This window comes from Trematomus bernacchii, unplaced genomic scaffold (assembly GCF_902827165.1).
Source record: "Trematomus bernacchii unplaced genomic scaffold, fTreBer1.1, whole genome shotgun sequence".
NCBI lineage: Eukaryota > Metazoa > Chordata > Actinopteri > Perciformes > Nototheniidae > Trematomus > Trematomus bernacchii.
This window is the reverse complement of record NW_022987593.1, coordinates 15,700,331-15,726,670: the sequence shown is the minus strand read 5'-3', so window position 1 is coordinate 15,726,670 and position 26,340 is coordinate 15,700,331. Positions and strand designations below refer to the sequence as shown.

Sequence of the window (26,340 nt, the reverse complement as noted above, 5' to 3'; positions counted from 1 at the left end):
GATATATATGTAAAGAACCATGTGTACAAACAATATAACTTATTCTCTTCTGTTGAACATGTTGGATTGTGTATTGTCCGAGTCAGGGTTCTTTTTATTTTACTGTAACTTTGGAAGTTGTGTTACCAATGCTGTTGTGTTACTGTTTATTTGATACCAATTTGGTAATGCACATTTCCTGCTGAAATACATGCATACCAAGTTACTGCGTGGCACTTTGGTTTTGATAAAACAGTGTAGTTCCACTATATAAACGTTACATTCATAATCAAACGAGACAATCTGCAAGATAATGAGCTATTTGTTGTTATTTTTAATGCTTGTCCTTCACACGTTAATCAAATAAAATAAGTACCGATACATAGCAGAACAATTGTGGCGATGTTCAGCTTAATAAGCCTTGTTCAACATAATTTATTTAGCTAATACTACAGCGGGCTGCAGGCGAACCAAGTCTGCGTTTCGCTGCATTCCTTGATCTCCAGTTATAATGCCGGACTCCGCCGCCGGCCGAAGCTAACGGAGCCGCCGGGACGCGCTAGCGAGCTAGCCCCCTGCGGCTCCGTTAGCTTCGGCCGGCGTGGACTCCGGCGGCCACCACTGGGATAATTGGGTCCCCTTTTAACATTTGCTCCCGTTTAGCATTATGGGCGTCACAGCCATATACTATAAAAGGCTGAATCATAAACTAAACTGTATATATATATATACACATGTATAAAGGGTTGCGTCCTTAGCTGGCTAATAAGCTACATAATAAGCTACATAACAAGCTAAACTAACAAGCACACAAACACCTGCTAACGGGATTAACATGTATAATATTATCATTTTACTCACCGAAAAAAGCTGAGAGTAGACTTCTTGGAAGGTCTGTTAGTACATTCAAGCGCACAGCACTACATTTCAATTGTCTGGTATTTGTAACAATATTCCCTAAAAGGCACAATCACCACGAACACGGCTAAAGGGTCAAGTACAGCAACTACAACTAACTAACGTTGTAGCCTAGCAGAGTGGACAAATTGCTGTTAGCTGACAGTGAGGCACGTACCTGTCCATCAAAGTGACCACGCCCTAATTTATGCAAAAACTTTAAGACCTAATATAAATAAAAGGGTCGTGTTAGAAAACAATTCACTCACAGATCCATAATCATGAAGGTGGAATCTAACTATATTCATAATAATATTTATTGGATCCATAGGTAGAAACATGTTTTTTTAGGCTGTGAAATTGGGCATTTTAACATGGGGCTCTATGGAAATTGCTCCTTTCTGCAGTCAGCGCCTATCGGCCAATATATGAACTGCAGTTTGTGGCACTTCCGCATTGGCGTCCCGGCTCTTCCCCAGAGTTTGCCGCTTGTCAGAAACCACCGGTGTGTATCCGAAACTACGGTTTCGGTGCCGAGATACCGTCAGTATAAAAGGTAACAAGGTGCTTCGAAACGGAAAATTAAAAAGAAACGAGAGGAAAATACAGCACCAGAGTCAGGTATGTGTGTGAGCATTTAAAACTATTTTAAATTGAAATAATTCTGCATGTACACTACAAGTAGTCTAGTTGCTTAATCCGTATGTCCCGTCTCTCGGCACTACACCAGCTACATTAGCTAACGTTAGTTAAATTAGCTATGTTAGTTCCCTCGTGTATGAGTGTATAACCGGTCCGCAGCTTTGTGAACATTCAATTTCGAAGATTTTCGATGTTACAGTCAACTGAAGTCGACCCAAAACAGCCAAAAATAGCGGACCTTTAGATCGCTAACATTTTAGCATAAGTCAATGGAGTTTAACATAGCGAAAACTAGCCCCACGGCTAACGGACATTTTCTGACTGTTGACGATGATGAGCTAGTTAAGTAATGTAACCACAGTTAGTCTATGTGTTGTAAATTCCCCTTGTTCTCCTTGATCTGCATTATATCGTTCGTGTTTTAGTCAGGCACATTTAGGGACAGCTAATGTAGTGCAGCTATGGGTCCTCGAGCTGGTTACATCCATGGGTTACACATGTGCGTTCAGGACAGGAGATTATTGCGCATCGTCACATGCATAATTACCATCGTCACAGAGAGAATGCGTTCGTGAAGAATGTGAGCATATATGCAGATCTTTAGTGTTGGTAATGTTATAAGATTGTATGCATAGTGTCCTGCTGAGTCAGTGTGTTAATGAGTCTTGATGTCCCGTTTTTAGTTGCTATGTTGTTCAGGAATTGAGCTAATGCTAGCTAGTTAGCTAAATTAAGCTATTCAGATGAGATGCTAACTTAGCTTTTATTAGCCGTGTGTTTGCAACGTGTCTAATGTGTTTTAGCAACAATTAGTATTGCTGTTGCTTATTATTAATAACCATAGTCTGGTTAGTTATTGTAATTTGAACCTTATTTCTATTTCTGTGTATTTTGCAGAAACCATTCATTCATTCTCTACTCTACGTTATCATTATCATCATACTCATCAACCCATTCAACATCCTGTATGTGATTCCACATCAAGCATGATGTATTCTGTGTTGATGATCAGAACCAAGCTAATATAAAGTCCAAAGACTGTACTTCCTGTCTCCGTGTCAACTCTCTAACCGGAGTGCTGTTTTGAATAAAACGGCTCCAGCACAAACATCACAAAACACATAAGATTCCCCAATACTATGTGTTCTGATGTTAGTAACTATGTAGGCTAACATTAGTTAGGCTATGTGTTGTGGACTAATGCATTCAAGTTAGTTCACATTTTAGTTGTTATTGCCCCTGCTGACAATTGTGTGGATAATATGTAGCCTACAGTCAATGGCATTTCACATTTTGCTCTCCAGTGTATGTTATTTTAATGTTGACCCATAATACTATATATCTATATATTTTACAGGAGCATTGTTGAAATTCATAGGTCGAACTAAGCCTGCAGAACCACAAGTCAAGAGGACAGAGGAGCCAGATAGCAGTGGTGACTGAGACAGAATAAAGAAGGAGAGAGGGCCCATGCAGAGAGGCAGCCATCAGTAGTGAGGAATCAGACCCAAAACACACGAGGACAGAGGAGCCAGATCGCAGTGGTGAGGAACGCACTGTCATTTAATTTCACTGTAATTTTACTTTTCACATATCACTTTATTCACTATTCAGCTTAGTTATCCTTGCCATGAAGGAATGAATGATTGAATGGATGAATGTTCTATATTATTTTAATGACAGATTGAACCACAGCAATATTGTTTTAGAGATGTTATATGTTTAACTGCTATGCCTGTCATCTCTGCTCTGTGTCATTGTGTTGTCTCCTGGGTTCTGTAGTGCCCGGAGTCTGTCTTTTTATTTTTTTCCTCCCAAACCCCATCCCCTCAGGACGCCTTTTGCCTCCTGTCAGGTCATCATTGTAATAAGAATTTGTTCTTAATTGATTTTCCTGCCTAAATAAAGGTTCTACTACTATTTATTCAGTTATTTTATTACTGGTACTGCTAATTGCATTATGCGTATTGTTGTATATTGTATATACGTATGTATTTACTACTACTACTTACAAAATCGAGGGTTGTAGCTTTGTGTCAGTACATATTTTAGGGTTTTTCTATGCCTTTGTTAATCTAAATTCTAATACTCATAGGCGACTACCACTCCTGCCGATGCCGATGCCGAGGCCCAGTTCTCCCTTCCCACCACCCCAGGCTCATTGTGCTAGGTAAAACTCTCATTCAATAAAAGTAATCTTTTAAAGGTGGGGTAGGTAATTTTGGAGAAACCAGCTCGAGTGCGCTAGAATTTGAAAATACGCACATGACCAATGAGGGCACGAGATAAGTTTGTGCACAGATGGAAGGCTGACAGGCAGGTAGGCCATCCAGTTATTTTAGCCGGGCCGGCTCAGATGATTGGTCGTGCTTTTTACAGTATTACGGCTTCCACAGATGATATTTTTTTATGGATTTTTTGTCAAAGCACTTCAGATATTCATTGCTATCGGGATGTTAAGAGCATTCCATGGAATATAACAAAAAGTGTATCTCGAGCCGGTTTCTCAAACATACCTACCCCACCTTTAAAGATGAATGCAATTACATTTAAAAAAGTTTTAAACAGAACTGTTACAGATGCAGATGCTTGGTCCAAATTCCATAAAATATACCAACCAGTAGCGCCACACTCAGACGAAAATGTACAAAGCCTATTCTTCCACTATTTGTATTCCCACATTATTCACCAAGCCAGCCCATGCTTTAATATAGATATTATGGATATTGTTATAATTCCTGCTGTCTTTTGTGAACTTCTAATTATTTGTAATTGTTCTGTTCCACAGATGCTGTAGTAAACCACCATCCAGGGACCAAGACATCAGATATAAGAACATCCATTAACACAAGAATTTGTGAGTAAAGGCACGAAAAAAACAAGATTGACGATTAAATAGGGTACAAGACTGTTTGGCCCTGTTCCGGACCTTGTTTTAATGAGTGATCAGCTCATGTTTAAAGTTGTCACCAGGTGAAACAAAAAACAAGATTGTTAAATAGGATAACAGACTGCTCTTTTTGGCCCTGTATGAAATAACAATGCATCATTTATTAACTATACCTATACAAAATGTAATACATTTTCCCTTCATTATGTAATAACACCTCCTTTTGTAATAATTTGCCCATTATGTAGTAAACAAGTTCAATGCAAATATGTAATACATGTCGCCACATTTTGAAATATATTATTACATATTGCTGTGGTTATTACAAAATGAGTTGCAAACAATAACATTACAACTGTTTATTTATTTATTCAACCATGAATCATCCTTACTCATAATTTAAAAATACTTCAGTAGAATATCTTTCATTGGCCAAAACTAGATCAAGTGTTACCATATTCATTAGCCAACATGTATATCAACATCAATTTTGGGATATATTTACAGTTTGGTTATGGTTACATAATGAATATTACAGTTTTTTAAAAGGGCAACTCACGCATTTTGTAATAACCATTGCAAAATGTAATAATTTATTACAAAATGCAGGGAAATTTATTTTATATTGCGTTCAGGCTGTTACAGAATGCAGCAGATTATTACAAAATGTGGGTTTTATTACATAATTACATAAAAATGTTCTTGAGTCATTACATACTGTGTTGTTTATAGGCCTTTTCTTTTATTCGTTCCTTGTCCTTCTTTTAATGAGTATTTTGATAACTTACACATTGATAGAAAAAAACAAATTAAGCTTCTCATTATTCAGACTCAGCTCTCAGAGCTTAAGCTTCTTTTAAATGTTGATAAAACCAAGGTAATGCTCTTTTCAAAAACTAAAAAAGACACCAGAGCCTGTTTTAGATATTGTAATTACGCAAGGAATAAAACTTGAAGTGGTTGCCTGTTACAAATACCTTGGTATCTGGCTTGATGATTGTCTCATTTTTAAACTTCATGTCAATAACCTGCTTAAAAAACTGAGGGTTAGGCTAGGTTTCTTTTACAGGAACAAGTCCTGTTTCTCACTTGAGGCCAGAAAAAGGCTCTGTGATCTTTTTACCTGTACTGGACTATGGTGATCTGATCTATATGAATGCACCTGCCCATTACCTGATCAAGTTAGATGCCGCCTATCACAGTGCACTGAGATTTGTGACAAACTGTAAAGCATTAACCCATCACCGTACCCTGTATGCAAGGGCTGGTCTGCCTTCACTAACTGTACGGAGGCTCAGTCACTGGTACATTTTTATATACAAAGCCATGTTAGGGAAACTTCGTTCCTACATCTGCTCCCTGATCTCACGGCGAATTGTAAGTGGCTACTGCCTGAGATCGAATGCTGTGGTTTTATTAAATGTGCCAACTGCTAGGACTGTCTTAGGGAAGATAGCATTTAGATGCGCAGCTCCGCTAACTTGGAACAGTCTGAGCAATTTGGTTCCACTAAATGTTTTTAAAGCAAGGATAGATGCTATCCAATCGGAAACTGTTGGAACCTGTAAATGTTACTAGCTATGTAAACTGTAGTCACTGTAAATATGCTGTATGATGTCCTTTTTTGTTTTTCTGTTATGTTTATATGTATTCATGTGGAACCTACTTGCAGCAGGTCACCCTTGAAAAAGAGATCAATGATCTCAATGGGATTCACCTGCATAAATAAAGGTTTGAAATTAAATGAAAGATTTTTTTTATCAGAACATGCATTTCTCCTCATTGTGAACACATATTGCACTCATGTTCAGAATATATGGTACGTACATGGTCTTTTATAAATCTGAATATATATATTGCATACATGTCCCCATATAATTGTGAATATATATAGTACATGTCCCCATATAATTGTGAATATATTCTGCATACATGTCCCCATATAAATCTGAATATATAGAGCATACATGTCCCCATATATTTGTGAATATATATAGTACATGTCCCCATATAATTGTGAATATATTCTACATATATGTCCCCATATAAAACTGAATATATAGTACATACATGTCCCCATATATTTGTGAATATATATAGTACATGTCCCCATATAATTGTGAATATATTCTACATATATGTCCCCATATAAAACTGAATATATAGTACATACATGTCCCCATATATTTGTGAATATATATAGTACATGTCCCCATATAAATGTTAATATATAGTAAATGTATGTTCACATATATACACAACCAATATATTATATATATTTACATATATTACTCAATATATGGAAAGCGGCAATTACTGATGTATTATCCCATATATTACAATATATTATCACTATATATTATTCAATATATATTGTAATATATTAACACAATATATTATTCTATATATCTTCAATATATTTTCAATATATTTTGTAGATATGAATAAATATGTTTTTCATGTTGATTATTAATCAGTATCACTTGGTGTAGCCAACAGCAAGATTTCCTTTATTAAATCTTTTCAATTAACCAGTAAATCAGAAAACAAAATAATGCAATATATTGACAGTTAATATATGGGGAAATATATTTTCTTTGCGTAAGGGAAAGTCTCTGAGCACACATGGCAGCTCAGGAAACTTCAAGAAGCAGCTCACCTTGTACTTCCCCTCGGCTTGCCTCTTACAGTCCTCTAACTGTGTTGTTGGAGATCTCCCACAGTGTACTGGTGTCAAGGCTCTCTTCAACAATGTCAGCATTCACTTTCAATCCCTCTAATCTCTTTTACTAGTTAATCATTGATAGAAATGCAGTCATCTGTTTTTATGACCAGCAGATATATTGGAAAGATGAACTTTAGAATCTGGAAGACTTTCAAGTTCTGACTCAAACATGTTTTTAACCCATTTGTTTCCTCTGTTTGATCATCTGACCAGTGTTCAATCTAAACTTAACCCTTGTACGGTGTTCGGGTCTGTGGGACCCGTTTACATTATTTAGCTAAAGAAAAATGATATGATCAATTATTTTTTCAAACTCACACTCAATGGCCTTGGCTCATTTTCTGTGTAGAACATTTATCAGAACACATTTTCAATGACCACCCACTGTACCCCCCCTCCCACCTACACATTGACATTACATACAGGGTGACCCGGGGCTAACAAAAGTGTGTGTGTGTGTGTGTGTGTTAAATAAATAATAAATAAATAGCATGATGGGTGACCTTTAAGAGAAACTCATGGCTGATGTTCAGTTGATTACTTTCCCTACATTACATCTAGATGTGTGTTACAGTAAAATATGTAAAAGCAGCAACACGTCTGGAATCAAAAAAGCAGAACATTTGAAATGATACAATTTAAAATATGTTTTATTATACAGATGTTTTATGGTCCAGTGTTACTACAGAGCTCCAGAAATATTATTTACATTTTTGCAAATAAAGTGCAAAGATAGATCAAATGTTTGTCTGGAAATAAAAAGTGACATTTGAACATCAGATATTTGTTAAATTATAAACATGTTTGGTTACAGTAGTTTACGACAAAATACAATTGAGTAAATTGAATCGACAGGCTGATGATAAAGAGTCTCTGTACAGAAACACAGACGTCCTGATGAGACTTTCTGTCCAGTATTTCATTATTTTCCCTCGACTTCAAATTGAATTGAGGTGAGAACATTTTACCTGCTTTCAGAATAAATCGTCTTCTCAGAATAAAGCACCATCTTATTTATGATTTGTTTCGTATTGCTCAGGCTGATCAGAGGATTTGTTTAAAAATAAAAACTCAATCTGAACACGACTGCAGCTGATTCTCGTCGAGTCAATTTCAATCAAATCTGCTGCTGTGATGTTTGTGTTTGTCTGGAGTCTGGAGAGCGCCACTTTTTGACACTTTAAAAATCTGACTGTCATTTAATCTAGTCCGTCATTACAATAATAAATGTAAGATCTAAAAATGATCAATTAACTATCTTTTTCCAGAGCTTTCAGCAGCATTTCATGGACTTGCTCAGTATGGAGATCACTGTATCAAACATCCATTTATCAATTATAGCGTCAATTAGCAGCCTTTGGACCAAGGTGTATTTGAAACTGCTCGATAAGTCTAAATATTTAGGAAGCAGACGGCTTGTAATGTTTCTAATCTTTAACACAAAGTGACTTGCTTTAAATATATTTAAATATCAGTCGTGATGTCGTTGGCGCTCTGCAGACTGTTCAGAGTGAATCAGCTGTTTTCAGATCAGAGAGTCGTTCTGCTTTCCTCTCCGTCTCTCTCCTCGTTCTTCCACTGAGCGTTTGCTTTAAACCTCACACTGTCTCCGTCCTCTGCTGCATTCTCCTGTTCCCTCGTCTGTCAATGAAACAAATACAGGACATTTAATCAAATACTTTAAAGGTCCCCTACTATACTCTTTTTTTCATCAATATATTACAGGTCTCAGATATATACAGAACATGTCTCTGATTGGCTGAAACACCAAACAGATCATTGCAGCATCCCATAATCCCCTCTGTTTCAGCCCTGTTTCCAAAGTGCTGATTCTCTGTCTGTTACTTTAGATGAAAATAAGGAGCCCCTCCCCACGCCCCTCTGAGAGAGATTTGGTTACAAAGAACACAATGGTGCTCTAGGAGGAGATTCAGGTGATAAGGTGGGGGGGGGGGGGGGGTTACCTTGGTTGCTGATTGGCTAATGGATACACAAGCTATAAACATCATTATGACATCAAAAAGTGGCCAAAATCTGATCAGCTCATTTTCAGACAAGTTTTTATATAAATGGATCAGGGCAAAAAGAGAGAGAATCTTTGTTCCTGAAACTTTCAGAGTCTCTTTCCACAGAGGGGACACATGTTGATGTAGAAGAGACATGAAGAAGAGGGGACACATGTTGATGTAGAAGAGACATGAAGAAGAGGGGACACATGTTGATGTAGAAGAGACATGAAGAAGAGGGGACACATGTTGATGTAGAAGAGACATGGAGAAGAGGGGACACATGTTGATGTAGAAGAGACATGAAGAAGAGGGGACACATATTGATGTAGAAGAGACATGAAGAAGAGGGGACACATGTTGATGTAGAAGAGACATGGAGAAGAGGGGACACATGTTGATGTAGAAGAGACATGAAGAAGAGGGGACACATGTTGATGTAGAAGAGACATGAAGAAGAGGGGACACATGTTGATGTAGAAGAGACATGGAGAAGAGGGGACACATGTTGATGTAGAAGAGACATGAAGAAGAGGGGACACATGTTGATGTAGAAGAGACATGAAGAAGAGGGGACACATGTTGATGTAGAAGAGACATGAAGAAGAGGGGACACATATTGATGTAGAAGAGACATGAAGAAGAGGGGACACATGTTGATGTAGAAGAGACATGGAGAAGAGGGGACACATGATGATGTAGAAGAGACATGGAGAAGAGGGGACACATGTTGATGTAGAAGAGACATGAAGAAGAGGGGACACATGTTGATGTAGAAGAGACATGAAGAAGAGGGGACACATGTTGATGTAGAAGAGACATGAAGAAGAGGGGACACATGTTGATGTAGAAGAGACATGGAGAAGAGGGGACACATGTTGATGTAGAAGAGACATGAAGAAGAGGGGACACATGTTGATGTAGAAGAGACATGAAGAAGAGGGGGACACATGTTGATGTAGAAGAGACATGAAGAAGAGGGGACACATGTTGATGTAGAAGAGACATGGAGAAGAGGGGACACATGTTGATGTAGAAGAGACATGAAGAAGAGGGGACACATATTGATGTAGAAGAGACATGAAGAAGAGGGGACACATGTTGATGTAGAAGAGACATGAAGAAGAGGGGACACATATTGATGTAGAAGAGACATGAAGAAGAGGGGACACATGTTGATGTAGAAGAGACATGAAGAAGAGGGGACACATGTTGATGAAGAAGAGACATGAAGAAGAGGGGACACATGTTGATGAAGAAGAGACATGAAGAAGTGGATTTTGCATAATAGGTGACCTTTAAATATACATTCATGCTAGTTAACTTGAGTATTTTCAATTCATTCTACTTTATTTCACAGGGAAATGTTGTACTTTTCCTGTCCAGTTTATGTGTTGATACAATTCTCCTACTTATTAATCTAAATAAAGTCTTTAAAACCCCTCTTGGATCAGCAGGAAAATGCATCATCACAAAGCTGAAACAGGGGGGTTTTTCTTAGGAAAGTGAGGAAAGGATATGAGTTGTCTTAGGACGAAGCTACAAACAAATGATACTTTTATATTTTCAATATCAATAAATGAGTATGATGCGTTGTGTAGATTAAACGACCCATCATCATATGAAGGAGTTAACATTAGCACCACCATAAACATCTAAAAAGCAGTAATATTAATCCAGAAACAAATTAAATAATAGTAAAACACTGACAGGCTAAATACTAATACTGTGATACTTAAATACTTATTTTACTTGTAGTAGTGTTGTTTCAGGGCTGGGTAATAAATCAATATTGTGATAGTTGATACAAGTGTTTTCTGTTTGATTTATTTATCACATTTTTATTTGTCTTTCCGAGTCCTTATCTCCAGATTATTTATCAAAATTACAGTATGTAAATATTTGATGGAAGCACCAATAGTGAACCCTACGATATCGTGGTAATATGGATGTGTTTGATAATGTCGAAGACTTTGAAATATGATATCACAAGCTGACTATCAGTATTTATATTGTGACACTTTGAATGCGTCTTCTTCGTACCTGTTCAGACGCTTCCGCCCCGTTCAGAGACTTGTTCCTGTAACAAACAGATTTCATTAGAAGTCTTCAGACGGACGCTGTGAGGAAGAGTGAGGAAGACCATGAGGAGTTTGTGGAGGACTCACGTGTAACCTTCAGCGTTTCGCCCGATGTCAAAACTCTCCTTGTCTGAATCCTGCTCGTGTTTCTGACTCCTCTTGAACCTGAGAGAGGAAACACGTCGTCATTTTAAAATGTGACACTTCTACCTTCATTCATCCAGAGACTCATATTTTTACTTTGACTTCTTACATTTTGAACACAAATACCTGTATTTTCTACTTCTTACATTTTGAACACAAATACCTGTACTTTCTACTTCTTACATGTTGAACACAAATACCTGTACTTTCTACTTCTTACATTTTGAACACAAATACCTGTACTTTCTACTTCTTACATTTTGAACACAAATACCTGTACTTTCTACTTCTTACATTTTAACACAAATACCTGTACTTTCTACTTCTTAGATTTTGAACCCAAATACCTGTACTTTCTACTTCTTACATGTTGAACCCAAATACCTGTACTTTCTACTTCTTACATGTTGAACACAAATACCTGTACTTTCTACTTCTTACATTTTGAACCCAAATACCTGTACTTTCTACTTCTTACATGTTGAACACAAATACCTGTACTTTCTACTTCTTACATTTTGAACACAAATACCTGTACTTTCTACTTCTTACATTTTGAACACAAATACCTGTACTTTCTACTTCTTACATGTTGAACACAAATACCTGTACTTTCTACTTCTTACATTTTGAACACAAATACCTGTACTTTCTACTTCTTACATGTTGAACACAAATACCTGTACTTTCTACTTCTTACATGTTGAACTCAAATACCTGAACTTTCTACTTCTCACATTTTCCAAACAGGCTGGTTCCTTTAGTTTGAATGTGTGTTTGGTGGCGTGATCATTATTATTTAGAGTCATTGCGTGCCTATTGATTTGAACACGATCCGTGTATCCATCATTTCCTGGTCTTCTCTAAAGAAGAGGGACCAATGGAAACGTTGTCATGTTGCCGTTGTTCAGCATGGAAACATTCATTAGCTAACAATGACATTATTGTTCTATTAATATAAAGGGAGGTCAGGTACTCTTTAAAACAGCTGCTAGTTATGGGTACTTTTTACTGAAGTACATTTCAAAGCCCTCTTTACTTTTAACTTGAGTAAAGAAGTTTAGTCAGTACTTCTACTTTTACCAGAGTATTTTTAAACACGAGTATCTGTACTTCTACTTGAGTAAAGGATGTGTGTACTTCTACTTGAGTAAAGGATGTGTGTACTTCTACTTGAGTAAAGGATGCGTGTACTGTTGCCCTCTCTGGTGATAAATGACAAACCCCAGGGACATTAAAGTCAAACGGTGTGAACATAAAGAGCTCCTAGAGGAAAAGGCATAATGCATTTATGAAAGATGTGTGCAGAACTTTGACATCATGCGATAGCTCTTCAGGTAAACTATGTAAGCCCTATCAGTTTATATGTGTACAGTATATTTAGAATATCCTCAACAAATTAATAATTTGCCTCAGATAGAAAACCGTCAGAATTCTGAGGTCAACCCCATCTAACGTTAAAGACTCATATTAAACCTGCATTGTGTCATTTCTCTCTCCAGGGTGTAATCCAATCCAATCCAACTTTATTTATATATTTAAAAACAACAGAGTTGACCAAAGTGCTGTACATCAATACATATATAAAAAAGCAGCATAAATACATTTAGACAAAACCGATAGGACAAAAAGAAACAAATGTAAAAGCACGAGACAATGAAACCATACTTATAGCCACGGACTGAAAACCCTCATACATGATGTAGAAACATTTTAAAACACAACAAAATAGAAAACCCCAATTTAGAAAACACAGACTGATACGTCTTACACGTGGTCTGCAAAAGCACGGGAGAACAAGCAGGCCTTTAAAGACGATAAAGATGATACCGACATGCTTTAATGACGACATCTCTTCTCTCACCTGATGATGAAGGCCACAGCAACGATCAATCCCAGCATGCTCAGCGCCAGCAGGACGCCCAGAGCGATGAGCGCCGGCTGGCTGGAGGCGGGACCTTCAGGTTCTATCTCCACATCGAAGAGCAGCCCGTCCCCGAACACTTTGACCAGCTCCGCCCTCACAGCCGCAGCCTGGCTCTGAAGCTTCCTGCAGGAGGGGGGAGGGGGATGTTAGAGGTAACACACACATCTTCTAACTGATGGGAAGTGCAGACAAACGTTGGTTTTGGAGTTGATACTTAAATAGCTTTTCTGTTTTTCAAAGGAGGAACAGGACTCATGTAATGATACTTTCAGATCCAGTGTGATCACCACTCTGCAGAAATCACTTAAAGGCCTGCATTAAATGCTTTTCAAAAAAAGAAAATGTACTTAAGATATACAAATTATTTATTATTTTTGTATTTTAATCACCATTTTCTCCATTTCACCATCAATTTTTGGTTTGTAAAGAAAGATAGAAAACATTGAGAAATAACGTCATAATTACCCAGAGCCCAAAGTAACACCTTCACAATGTTTGTTTTACCAAAACATTTAATGTACACTTAATGTATATAATATCATGCTTTATATTTAGTTTACTGTAAATTGGTATTTCAACTTCAATTTTCAAATTTTAGAATTGTTTATTTCTACTCTCAAAGCAGCAAATCTTCACATTTAAGAAGCTGGACATATTTGATATGATTATCAAAATATAGCAGATACATTTTCTGTCAATGGATGAATTGAAGTTATCAGGAGAGCTGTACTTCTCTCAACTGTTGGATGGTTTGATTGTAACAACATCATATTCTATAACCTCATCATAACTGTTTGGAAAATCCATATATACAAGGTCATTAACTGTCATTAATAACATAATGAAGTCAAATATTTTCCTCTCGGATGAAGTTGATTAGATTTACACTTAAATCAATGGAAAGAAAAAGTACCTTTAGTAAATGTACTTGGTGACTTTCCACCGCTAACATATATTCTGGTTTCTTTGTAATAACTTGTAAGTAAATCTCTGCATGTTAACGTCAATATCACACATTAAACAGCAGCTCTTACTGCGTGACGTCCTCCGAGGGAACCACCTTCCCTCCGTCCTCAGAGATGAAGCTGATCAGAGTCCTGATGGAGGCGCTCGCTCTGGACGATCCTCCGTTAGAGCTCCACACCTCCAGGATGTTCACGGTGAAGCCCAGAGCTGCACCCAGAGACCTGCAGGAGACACATGTTAATAACATGGAGAAAACATCTCACTGGTCACCGGCTTGAGCTTCAATCTCAGGATCCATGTATTTCTGATCCTCTCCAGATTGGAAGTAGTCATCACATACAGAGCATCACCTAGTTCCTGAACAGTGTCCTTCACATGCTGATATACTAGCAGCTGTTTTAAAGAGTACCTGACCTCCCTTTATATTAATAGAACAATAATGTCATTGTTAGCTAATGAATGTTTCCATGCTGAACAACGGCAACATGACTACGTTTTCATTGGTCTCTCTTCTTTAGAGAAGACCAGGAAATGATGGATACACGGATCGTGTTCAAATCAATAGGCACGCATTGACTCTAAATAATAATGATCACGCCACCAAACACACATTCAAACTAAAGTAACCAGCCTGTTTGGAAAATGTAAGAAGTAGAAAGTACAGGTATTTGGGTTCAAAATGTAAGAAGTCAAAGTAAAAAGTCGTCAGAAAAATAAGTAGTGGAGTAAAGTACTGATACCAGAAAAATGTACTTAAGTACAGTACTGCGATCTAAAATACCCAATATTGTAAATGCTAAACTAAGGTGTGTGCTGCCCCCTGCAGGCGGTGGAGGAGCTGTTCAACCTGATGCAGCTGTTCGTGGCTCAGAGAGCCGACATGAGAGAAGAAGAGCTGGAGGACGTGAAGCAGTTCAAGAAAACAACGATCAGCTGTTACCTTCGCTGCCTGGACGGACGCTCCTGCTGGACCACGCTCATCAGGTACACACACACACACACACACACACACACACACACACACACACACACACACACACACACACACACACACACACACACACACACACACACACACACACACACACACACACACACACACACACACACCTGTTCTGTTTAAATGTGTTGGGAAAATCCTGAATGTACTCTTCCAATATCAGAGTACACATGATCAGTGGCGTTTTTATAAGTACAAAAGTGGTGGGGCACAAAAAACTTAGATGTCTATATATAAGCTTCTGCAGTGACGTGCAGTGAGGTTCATGGCTGGTGAGGCACTGGCACTGACTCTTCAGGTTTACAAATATTACATTTTGACCTAAGCCAAAATATAATATTATTTTCAAAAGCTTTTTTTGTCTGATGCTTCGATTAATTTTAAACAGACAGTTCAACAAAAGGATACCCAAAAAATGTAATTTTATCATTTAAATATTGAATTGTTCTCTCTTAGTAAGATCCCATTTTCAATAAAATTGCGGTCTTACCTTGACTTGAAGATGAAGTCCATTTGCCTATCCTTCTGGACAAACATTTCTATAACTTTTTTGTAAAAGTCCTCCTTATCTTCTTGTAGTTTCAAAAGTCTATCATAAATCTAATCGATAGATTTATGATAAAAAAATTATAAAAGTAGGGTAGACATGTGGATATTATCCGGCTGAACAAAACGTGCATTTATCTAACAGGTACGTTTCCCACAGATCTTATTTCGAGCTATTTTCTAAAATCCTACAGTATGTAGAAACCTCATTGCTTTTTTGCAGCTTACTTCCTGGTTTTAGGACGCGTCACTGCAGCTCTCTCGTCTCCTCTTCACACAGCACACTTTTCGCGGTACACGTACTTACAGCCAATCAGCTCTGAATGATGTGAGATGACGTATGGTGGGGATGGCAGCTCTGTGCCCCTTTGGTCTTTTTTTTTTTGCCGCACACATTACATTGAAAAATACTCTGAGCATGCGCAGTGTAGTTTTTAGAGTCACCGTTCACTTTGACAGTGAGTGGGTGGGGCATGGTCAGGTTTTGTCCCACATGGGTCAAAACGGCACTGTAGACACTAATTAGAAGAACACAGACTAAAACAGCAATGTACAGACGAATCAGATGATTAAACATGACCTTAAAATATATTTTATATATTTTTGTATTTCTTTTTTTGCATCTCTTTGCATTTTTTGTAATCATTATGTGTAATACTTTCTGCTGACACTAGGTGGGGCTGTGCCCCACATGCCCCTAATGACCAGTCGCCACTGCACATGATATAATATGAAAGATTATGAACTGAAATCCATCTGAAGCTGTGAGGGTTTCTTTATTTCCTCAGTGTTTGTTTAAAGGGGTCGTTCTCTGCTTAACTTCAGGTTCAGATTTCCTGTATTTCCTGTGACATGTTTCCGTGCTTTAATGTTCAATGTGTTGGAGCGCTAGCCAATAGAAGCGCAGGTGTTACATAGTGATGTCACAATAGGCGCTTTCACACCGGAGTACTTTTCCCAGGAATAGTTCCGATAGTTCTTGGGAATTTGCTTTCACACCAAAAATATCTGGAACTAGAACTTAGTTCATGAGAACCTTTTTAGTCCCTGCTAGAGAGCAGGTACTTTCGTGGGAGAAAAAGGTTCCAATTTCTGATTGGCTGGGCGGATTGCAAACCACGCCCCGTAAAACTCCCAAAAAGTTTTGTGAAGCCGGCATTTTATTTGCTCGCATTAGCATTATTAGCATTAGCATTAGCCCAGCGCAGAAACGCAGAGAGACTAACTTATGGCAACACAAAATAAAACGTGGGATCGGTGGAGTGATGAGGAGGTATCGGCGCTCTGCCGATTTACTCGGGACTCGGGTGGCAGTATACGCCGTGAAGTTGTTTGCGGCCTGCCAGTAAACCCAAAGCAGAAGAAGAAGAAGAAGTGACGTCAGCGGCTTCATTTGCCTAATCCTCCCTCAGGGACTTATTCAGGTGTGAATGCGATTTACTAAGACAGTTTACGAGACTAAAGAGTTCGGCGGGACTAAGTACTGGGAACTAAGTACGGCAAAGTACTTGGTGTGAAAGCGGCTTATGTTACAGAAGTAAACAAAGGAGTCCAATGGAGGCGTTTCAGGCAGGACAGAAACTCCCTCTGGAGGAACACAGGGATGTTAGCCTCTGAGACCATTCACATGCACTAAAACCTATATTACACTACAGCAGAGGAACGCCCCAAACAGACAGAACAGGGCCTCTTATGAAAGATTGAAGTAAATTGTTTTCAGCTTCCAGATGTTTACACCAGCTTCAACGTTTCTGCAGAGGAGATGTAAGTCTGGAACGTGGATATGTAAGTACCAAACCTTTATTTGATATCACTCTGGGGGGGCTCATGACAGGTTTACCACTTAATTTATTAAATGCTATTATGCTTTGAACCTCACAGTATATATAAATATACAGTTTCTGTCTTCAAGCTAGGTTAATTGATTAAAAACTAAATTATAAAAGTAAATTGTAGTATTTAAGGCAAGTGAATTATAACAAAAAAAGTTAAAGGGGAAATACTAGTTTACTTTTTATATAAACCATGTTTACCTAGCTAGATTAAGTGAGAAATACCGGCAATAAGTCTTACTTTAAAGGGGACCTACTGTATCATGCAAAATGCACTTTTTCATGTCTTTTATACATAAATATGTGTCCCCGGTGTGTCGGGGAACTCACGCAGCCTCAGAAAATAAAACCCTCTCTCTTTTCCTCCGTACTCAAATCTCTAAAAACGGGGCTGATCCAGATTTGCGTCCGATACGGCGTAATATCGGAAATGTAGGCTGGCTTTACACCCACGGCCCCATCAGAAAGTTGCTATCAGAAATAATGCCCGACTGTTTTGGACGTAATATGGTCGGTGCATGTTTACATTAGCATCGCTAACACTCAGAGCTAACCTGTACTGGAGAGCATGTGTGTGAAGAAGCAGGAAATAAAAAGGAACTCACCTTGTGGTATAACCGGCAAGAGAGAAAGCCTTTGAGCTCCATACTGTTTCAGAAATAATCCTTGATAATCCATGATATGGCGTTTCATCACGGCAGTATTTAGTTTAGACAGTAGCTGCCGGGTCCCGCATAAGCTCCGCCCCTCTTTTCTTTTTAAATCAATTTTTTTTTCTTTTTTAAGTTTTATATCCCAAATCAGCACATTTGAAACAGGAAGTGAAATAGAGGAAATGAGGCATGGCTAGAATGGGTGATCTGTTTGGTATTTTGAGCAAAACACTTCATAGACATGTTTTTTATATCTTTTTATATATCTGAGACCTATGCTATTGCCTAAAAATAGCATGATAGGTGACCTTTAAATAACACAGCTGATCAACAACTGGATCATTGGGATTTGAAGTAAATGAAGACAGAGTATCATAGTGAATAAATATGTATTTAGCAGGAAGTGATTGTAATGCATTACTCTTTTTAATGTTGAAGCTACTTGTTATGTTATAATGCTGCAGTGGAGTTGGAGAAAGGTAAATGTGACTCCTGACTGTTTCTAAGAGAGAATCAAAACAACTCCATCAAATCAAACACGTGGCACAACTCCAGTATGCCATGCTTTACCCCTCACATGTTTTCTGCTGATTCTCCTTCATCAGGGTGGGAGCTTCTTTGTTTACAGCAGGTTAACAACATGACTTCACAAAAGGAAATGTAGATTTCATGAGTTTGGCTGTCAATTCATGTTGAGGTTAAAACAGATGTTTGAAGGGATGCAATGCAAAAAATAAGAAGAGATTAAATCATTAAGAATTATTTATTTATATTATAGTTTGTTGTACAATTGTCTTTTGTCATTTATATTTGTAATTTGTCACATATGACAGATTCACCTGAAGAAACCAATATCAAGTTCAGAGACACATTTCTGCATCAAACTGCTGGTTATTGAATCATAAGATATCTGAAGCAGCATTACAAATACTAAACTTCATTCTACAGCTGTGATTCCTTTTAGGTTGATAACAACATTTACATTTTCAATCACAATAAATGTTATTGTCCATGTATACAGTACGGAAAACGTCCCAAAGAAACATTGCAACAATGAAAGAATGAAATAGAAGTATTAAATGACTTGCCTGTGGAGAGTAAAACAATATATCCATATCTAAACATAATTCATCAAAAGACCTACAAATATCAGAAAGTTAAACTCATGACTTATAGTGCTATATAGTGTGTCATTATTAACTAGATGTTGATAAAAGGAGAATTGACAGCTTTCATTTGTTAGTTTGGTTGATTTCATGCAGTTTCAGCACGACATACAAAATGAATACATTTCTTAAAAGCCAAGAATTCACAAAAAACAATCAAACAATCTCATGACATTAAAGCTATAAAAACATGATAATAAAGTATAACAAAATGATAAACTATAAAAAATAAACAAATGATTAGTTTTGTTGCACTGAGACTTTGAGTAAAACGTGTAAAACTCTGTAAATAAAACCTGATCAAATCTTCTTAACATTTAAAATCTTACAGACTCAAATTAAATTCTGATTATCATCTGTTGTTTTTTACCTTGATTATTTCAAAAGGATCTAGACAGACGAAGTCAGAATAAAGTCTGAACCAACACTCCTGAACATCACAGAGAAATCTCACTTTGACAGATTTTGATATCAGCAGTTTTAGCATCACCAGCTTTTAAAATACTGAAATATGGGAAGAGTTTCTCAGTGAAAGTGTCTCTGAGAGTGCAGATGGGAGTCATGTCTTTAGGGTCGTAGAAGGACACCTCCCCCCTCTCATAGTCCAGCTGGACTCTGATCCTCTGGAGATTCTTCTCCACTCTGACAGTCTTACCAGCACCATTAGTGTATTTTCCACTGCGATGTCTTAAAGACCAGATTCCATATTTTGGTGAGCCACGTATCTCTCCCTTCCTGTCAACTGACTCTTTAGCCAAACCTATACTCCAGGCAGGATGATCTCCCACCTCCACCTCCCAGCTGTGTTTCCCTGAGCTGAAGCCCTCAGAGCCCAGAACATGAGCATACTTAGTGAATCTCTCTGGATTATCAGGAAGCTGCTGATCTTTGTCTCCTTGTCTCACACTGGTCAGATCATCAGACAGAGAGAGCCAGCTGCGTGCAGTGTTTGGGTTCAGAATGACAGGACTGAAGTGGACCTGGTCCTTCATCTTCTCCCAGACTCTGAAGGACAGGTTGCCCAGGTGTTTGGCCACATCTGTCAGCGCTCCTGAGAGCAGCTGTGGGTCTGACAGTGAGCTCTGGACTCTGGCTCTGCTCTGAGTGGCTTTGTAACTGCTGAGGAAGGGCCCGTTGTGTTTCTGCAGCTCTTCTTCAACAGCAGAGATACTGTGTGACAGAGAGGAGATGTGCTCCTGAATGCTCTTCATCTCTCTGCTGATAGTCTTCCCCTTCAGCTCCTCTTCCTCCCTCAGAGCTGCCAGTCTGGACTCCTCTTCCTCTTTCAGGAACTGATGGAGCTTGATGAACTCTGCTCTGATCTGCCTCTCTGTGGACAGCAGCTGCTTCTCGGACACTTGAATCACTTTATTGTATGTTTCCTCCACTCCTTTGTATTTGTCCCTCTTGTCCTGCAGAGACTCTAAGTCAGATTTCAGCAGGTCCTTCAGCTCACTGACTGCTTGTTCTACAGGAACCACCTTGTGACTCTGGTGGAGAGAAAACTCACAGACAGGACACAGAGCTCTCTCTTCATCCATACAGAACAATCTAGGCTCTTCTGGATGTTTACTACACACCACCTCCACCTTCTTCTCTCCTTTTTCTGTCTCAGATGATCCAGCTTTCTGTCTCTCAGCAAAGGAGTCAGCCAGCTCCTTCATTGCAAAGTTCACTCCGGGAAATTCTTTAGAAGATTTTCTTTTACAAATGGGACAGTTTTTGTTCTTACTTTGTTCCCAGAATTTCTGCAGGCAGCTCGAACAGAAGCTGTGGTTGCAGCCCAGAGACACGGGATCTCTGAAAGTCTCTGAACACACATGGCAGCTCAGGTAACTTTCAACAAGAACGGTTTTCTCAGCCATTTGATATTAAAGTTATTTTCAATAGCAGGACTCACCAACTTCCAATGTCTCTCCACTTCTCCCCAAATATACTCCAAACGTGTCTCGCAGCAGAGATCTCACACCCTGTAATGGCGTCTCAGCTCTGTTCAACAATGTCAAAATCCTCTTTTCCTCTGCCCTCCGTCACAGGGGCTGCGTTTCACTTCTCTTATTTTTCATTTCCTCGCTCCTCAGGGTGTTTCTCAATCGCGAGTAAAGCTGCTGCAGAGCCACTATTTCAAGCATACTACGTCATCGAGTGCCGCCGAAGTACTGTTCCAATCTCCAGCATACTTGGAAATCTACCGAGCCTGGCGTACTCCGTTTAGAGAAATATCGAGGCTGCACCATAGACTGTGGGTGTTTCTCAATCGCGAGTACGCTTGCTTGGTAGCACATGTCTGCCGAGCATCTTGCTTCAGAAGCGAGTCAAGAATACTTCCTGGCATTCGGAAAACGAAGTGTGGAACACGCTAGCAAGTGTGCAGGTGTGCGTCATATGAGAGGCCCCGCCTTACATCTTCCGCCACAGATTTGGGGAAATTGGTCCGTGCGCAAAGCATTGTGGGGATTTTAAGACCGCGAAGTCTACTCATGTGCAGACTCGATATTTCTCCAAACGGAGTACGCCGGGCTCGGTAGATTTCCAAGTATACTGGAGATTGGAACAGTACTTCGGCGGCACTCAATGATGTAGTATGCTTGAAATAGTGGCTCTGAAGCAGCTTTACTCGCGATTGAGAAACACCCACTATATATAAATGGACGTAGGGTCCGTGACGTCACCCATAGGATTCTGCAGAGTTGCCGAGAAGCCCTTAGTAGGCGGAGTCGGCCACTAACGGCTCGACAGTGACGTCTGAGTCTAACTCCCGCCTGCTCCAAATAGAGTGGCGAAGTCACGCCCACTTACTTCCGGGTAATGGGACCTTATTTCGGAAAAATTATGCATTGAAGTCAATGGGGAGAGAAAACTTATCTTTCGATCCCGTTTGAATTGTGCCATGAATTACACATATGATGTTTGTCAATCTTAAAAAATCATTTCTATGTAAAAAAAGTCACAGTTTGTCGTAAAACTGTTGAAATATAAGACTATGAAAAATACGCAACTAGAAAGACTACAAATCCCAGAGTTGCGTAAGTGATGTCACAATTGAGACACTACGATATACGTATAATACCGTATATATACGATCAGCGCCATATAGATAGAATCTATCTATATGGCGCTGGCTAAGATAAGATAACTTTCACAAGATGCCTGTGTGCTTAGTACCAGGTTGTTATTATACCAGCAATGGGTCTTGCTCGTTCTTTCGCTTCCCGTCTGATGAAAGAAGAGTGTGTGGATCAAGCTAGCTAGTAGCTAGCACGTTAGTTAGCATTACAGCCTTGTCATTTTTATTAGCCTTAACATGAAGTAACATTAAGTAACCCAAAATGTTAAACAGTAAGAGTAGTAGTCATATTTCGTGAACCCTTTGAATAGTACTGTCACCGGTGTGATCATTCTATAATACACCATTTAAGCCCGGGGGAGAAATGCTAACGCTAACGTTAGCATCGGCGATCTTCTCTACTTCATGCTATCTGCACAAATGGTTGACATTAAACATTAAAACGACCAGGCAGTTCAGAGAGAATCAAAGGAAGGCAGGCAGGCAGCTTTGCATGACATTCTTCAGGACGTGTTTCATTGTGGTCATAGTGAGGATAGTCAATCGTTGTGTTGACAAGACAGTAGTGACGGCCATCTTGGTGACGTGTGTTGTTGACCAGAGATGTAGTTCATTGAGCGTTTCACACAAACAAATGTGTTACTTCACAGTTTTACGACACATTTTTTTTTTTTTGACTTGCAAAATTATCTTTTAAATTGACAAACATCATATGTGTAATTCGTGGCACAATTCAAACGGGATCGAAAGATAATCTTTCTCTCTCCATTGACTTCAATGCATAACTTTTCCGAAATAAGGTCCCATGGGGCTCAACCGGAAGGGGAGGGACTTCGCCACTCTATAAGGGCAAAGAGGCGGAGCCGAGGCGGGACCTGCTGCCTCCAGCTGGGAAGTAACAGAGCTAGCTCAAGCTAAGAAGCTAAGCTAACATGCTCCCCATCTGCACACTGCCGTCACATTTTACGTTTCTAAGGTAAGCGGACATGAAACTATTCAGCAAAACTATAAATAATAATCTAAGTTATTGAGTTTTTAGCATAATACTTCAGAATCTTAAAATCCCTTAACGTTTGTATGCAATGTGCTAAATGCAACACTGGAATCAAGCAAATTAATATGTTTGCATGACATTAGTTATTTATATTTTGCTATCACTTAATTATACGTTTAATACATTTAAGTCAAGCTAAGGTACAGTACATGTGATGGTAGCTAGTTAGTGCTCTTACCTGTGAGGCCTCCTCCAAACAGCATTATAACCAGACTGTATCATTAAAACTATAAGTACCAGTTCTAGATCCTTGACTTTAGACAAACAATTCAAAAGACAAAATGTATTTAAAGACCAATCTTTATTTGAAGGTGCCTCTTAACCTGGGATATTAGTTATACAGTAATAGTATTGACAATCTAAAAAAACTGAGCAACTCAACAGTCAACTTTATATTTCTTATTGTCTAAAGCATTTATTATTTTCATTTTCCCCCACTCATATTCAGTGTGGACGTATTGAGACAGCGTGGTGTCCAGAGAGCTGCAGAGACTTCAGGGAGAAACCTCCGTGTGATGGACGTCCAGTCTGTTGGTTTGGAGAGGACTGAGGGTCTTTCCTCTGCGAGGAGGACCAGGCCTGATGGAGGAGCCCATGCATAGCTGATACCAACTGCACAGGCCTTGTCTGTCACTTTATTTGACTAAATGTGTTTACTTATACATTTAATAGGTTTACACCTTCTGTCCATATGTGCTTTTTTATTTAAAACATGTTTGATTAACTTTTGGTTCAGATTTCAATAAATTGAATTTGTATTTGCACTCCTTTTGTCCATTATTCTTACTGAAAATGTTAGATTACACATCCGACTGAAGATTGGCCCCATTTATTTGTGACGTTGCAAACTCTGCGGTACAAGGTACAGGTGTTGTGAAGCTCATAAAGTGAGGCAAATAGAATTAATCAGCTGATGGAGTGTAGATGTGGAAATAGGTGCATTCGATCAGCTGACTTCACAATAAAAGTAGTTTCTTAGTGAATGTCCTGTACTGGTCTTAAAATCTCATAACATCAGCTTTTAATTTTCCTCTTGGATGTTCTTCTTGACCCTCAGAGAAGGAGAAAATGTTGAGTCGTGTCTTTCAGGCATGTCCTTTCCTAACAAAAATTACAGGAAACATAAAACATATTATTGCAGAACAAGTGTGTTATTTATGAAAGAGGTGTGCTTGTGTTTAGGGGCTGTAGATATAATTATTTTGTAATTGTAATGTTTTATTTTATTTCAACAGTGAGCTACAAAGACAATCAGATTATGAATGAACAGTATGAAATTCATCAACATTGAAATATATTTTATTATCAAAATAATATTTAACTGTTATCAAAACTTAGTGCAACTGTAGAAGCTTGCTCTGTTGTCTCACTGAAAGAATAACTTTTACCACGTTTTTACAGACAATATTGAGAGATAAATAGCAGTTGTCACTATGCGTTAAATATCTTTGCCTTCAATACCTTAAATTAGAAAGCTGACAGTCATATTGCTTGTTAACATCTAAATGTAACCCTTTGCATGGAAAAAACCCTCAACTTCACTGATGTGTAGGTGATCTAGTATTTAGTATTGTTTAATGGAATGTATATCAGTGTATTAAAGTCAATACTTCATTTATTTAAACCAATATCTTTCTTGATTCTTTGTACTGTATGAAAAAAGAGTATTTGTACCTGTGCTGAAGTTCACTGCTGTGAGGAGTCCAGTTCTGTCTCTCACTCCCTGGTCCAGCCTGTCATCACCTGCACACTTTAAACAAACAGATATGTAAAGTACCATGTGTACAAACAATATAACTTATTATCTTCTGTTGAACATGTTGGATTGTGTATTGTCCGAGTCAGGGTCCTTTTTATTTTACTGTAACTTTGGAAGTTGTGTTACCAATGTTTATTTGATACCAATTTGGTAATGCAATTAATAAAAACAACAAGGTTTGGGTTCGTTCTTCAGATGACTGTGATGTTAACGTGTAAGCTCAATAATGAACTCCAGCTCAACCAACCATATTGTAATATCTAAGTAATCATCTTGAAATATGACATTAATAATTGTAATATACACACATCTTATTGTGAGGTTGATTTCACATACACTACTTCGACGTTAGCTTGTCTACATACTCGAGCATAGCCAATTTAAATTAACCTTAGCGATGCATACAGTTCCTACCTACATAATAAAATATCTCTCTAAGTTACAAGGATGACCTTATTTTATCAACCTCAAACAGAAGCCTTTTGTTCTCCAGTATTATCCCACTTAACGCTTAACACTTGTCTATTTCGTTTTAACCTTTATATATACGGTCTATGGTTTTAAGTTAACTTGGAGGCTACGATTAGCATGGTTAGCACCGATGTAGCTACCACTCACTTACACGCTAATCCAAGCCTTAAAGCTCCCATGTCATGCTTTTCCGGTTATTACCCGTCCCCTTGTGTGTTATGAAGGTTTTTATGCATGTAAACGGTGTGCAGAGTCAAAACCCTCAAAGTACACCCTGTAGCGAGTAAAACTCTAACACAGAAAATACCTCCCCAAAACGCCTCGTTGGAGATACGTCACTGCCCATTTGAGTCTTCCATTTAGTTCCGGGTACCGCCTGATGTCATGCGGTACCCGGAACGAAATGGACCAATCCCCAAGAGCTATGGCCACACCAGCAGCGTCGTGTTCCTCCTCCAGAGGTTCGAAGAACCGGCATTTCACAGACGAAAGCTTCCAAAACATTGCCCAGTTTGAGGCCGGATATGCACAGCTT

General features: G+C 38.6%; 2 protein-coding genes across 2 annotated transcripts; both read right to left on the bottom strand.

The window, feature by feature from the left end:
- Positions 1 to 7,767: 7,767 nt before the first annotated feature.
- Positions 7,768 to 25,984, bottom strand: LOC117481977. Its single transcript, XM_034129923.1, has 7 exons — positions 25,957 to 25,984; positions 21,355 to 21,436; positions 14,326 to 14,478; positions 13,229 to 13,414; positions 11,308 to 11,385; positions 11,183 to 11,219; positions 7,768 to 8,774 (listed from the first exon to the last, which is right to left on the bottom strand). Exons 1-7 carry the CDS (start codon positions 25,982 to 25,984, stop codon positions 8,664 to 8,666), a joined length of 675 nt encoding a protein of 224 aa, XP_033985814.1. The 3' UTR covers positions 7,768 to 8,663.
- LOC117481860 (nuclear factor 7, brain-like) lies at positions 19,636 to 21,464 on the bottom strand. The gene has a single exon (XM_034129773.1). It carries the CDS (start codon positions 21,317 to 21,319, stop codon positions 19,892 to 19,894), a length of 1,428 nt encoding a protein of 475 aa, XP_033985664.1. The 5' UTR covers positions 21,320 to 21,464; the 3' UTR covers positions 19,636 to 19,891.
- Positions 25,985 to 26,340: the final 356 nt, after the last annotated feature.

Bases quoted from the DNA above. Each gene is read 5' to 3' on its own strand.
- LOC117481860 (XM_034129773.1), bottom strand. From the start codon at position 21,319: ATGGCTGAGAAAACCGTTCTTGTTGAAAGTTACCTGAGCTGCCATGTG.
- LOC117481977 (XM_034129923.1), bottom strand. From the start codon at position 25,984: ATGGGAGCTTTAAGGCTTGGATTAGCGT. The intron at 11,386-13,228 runs GTGAGAGAAGAG...TTCCTCTCTCAG, and splicing joins GCTGTGGCCTTCATCATCAG to GTTCAAGAGGAGTCAGAAAC. The intron at 8,775-11,182 runs GTACGAAGAAGA...TTTCATTGACAG, and splicing joins GGGCGGAAGCGTCTGAACAG to ACGAGGGAACAGGAGAATGC.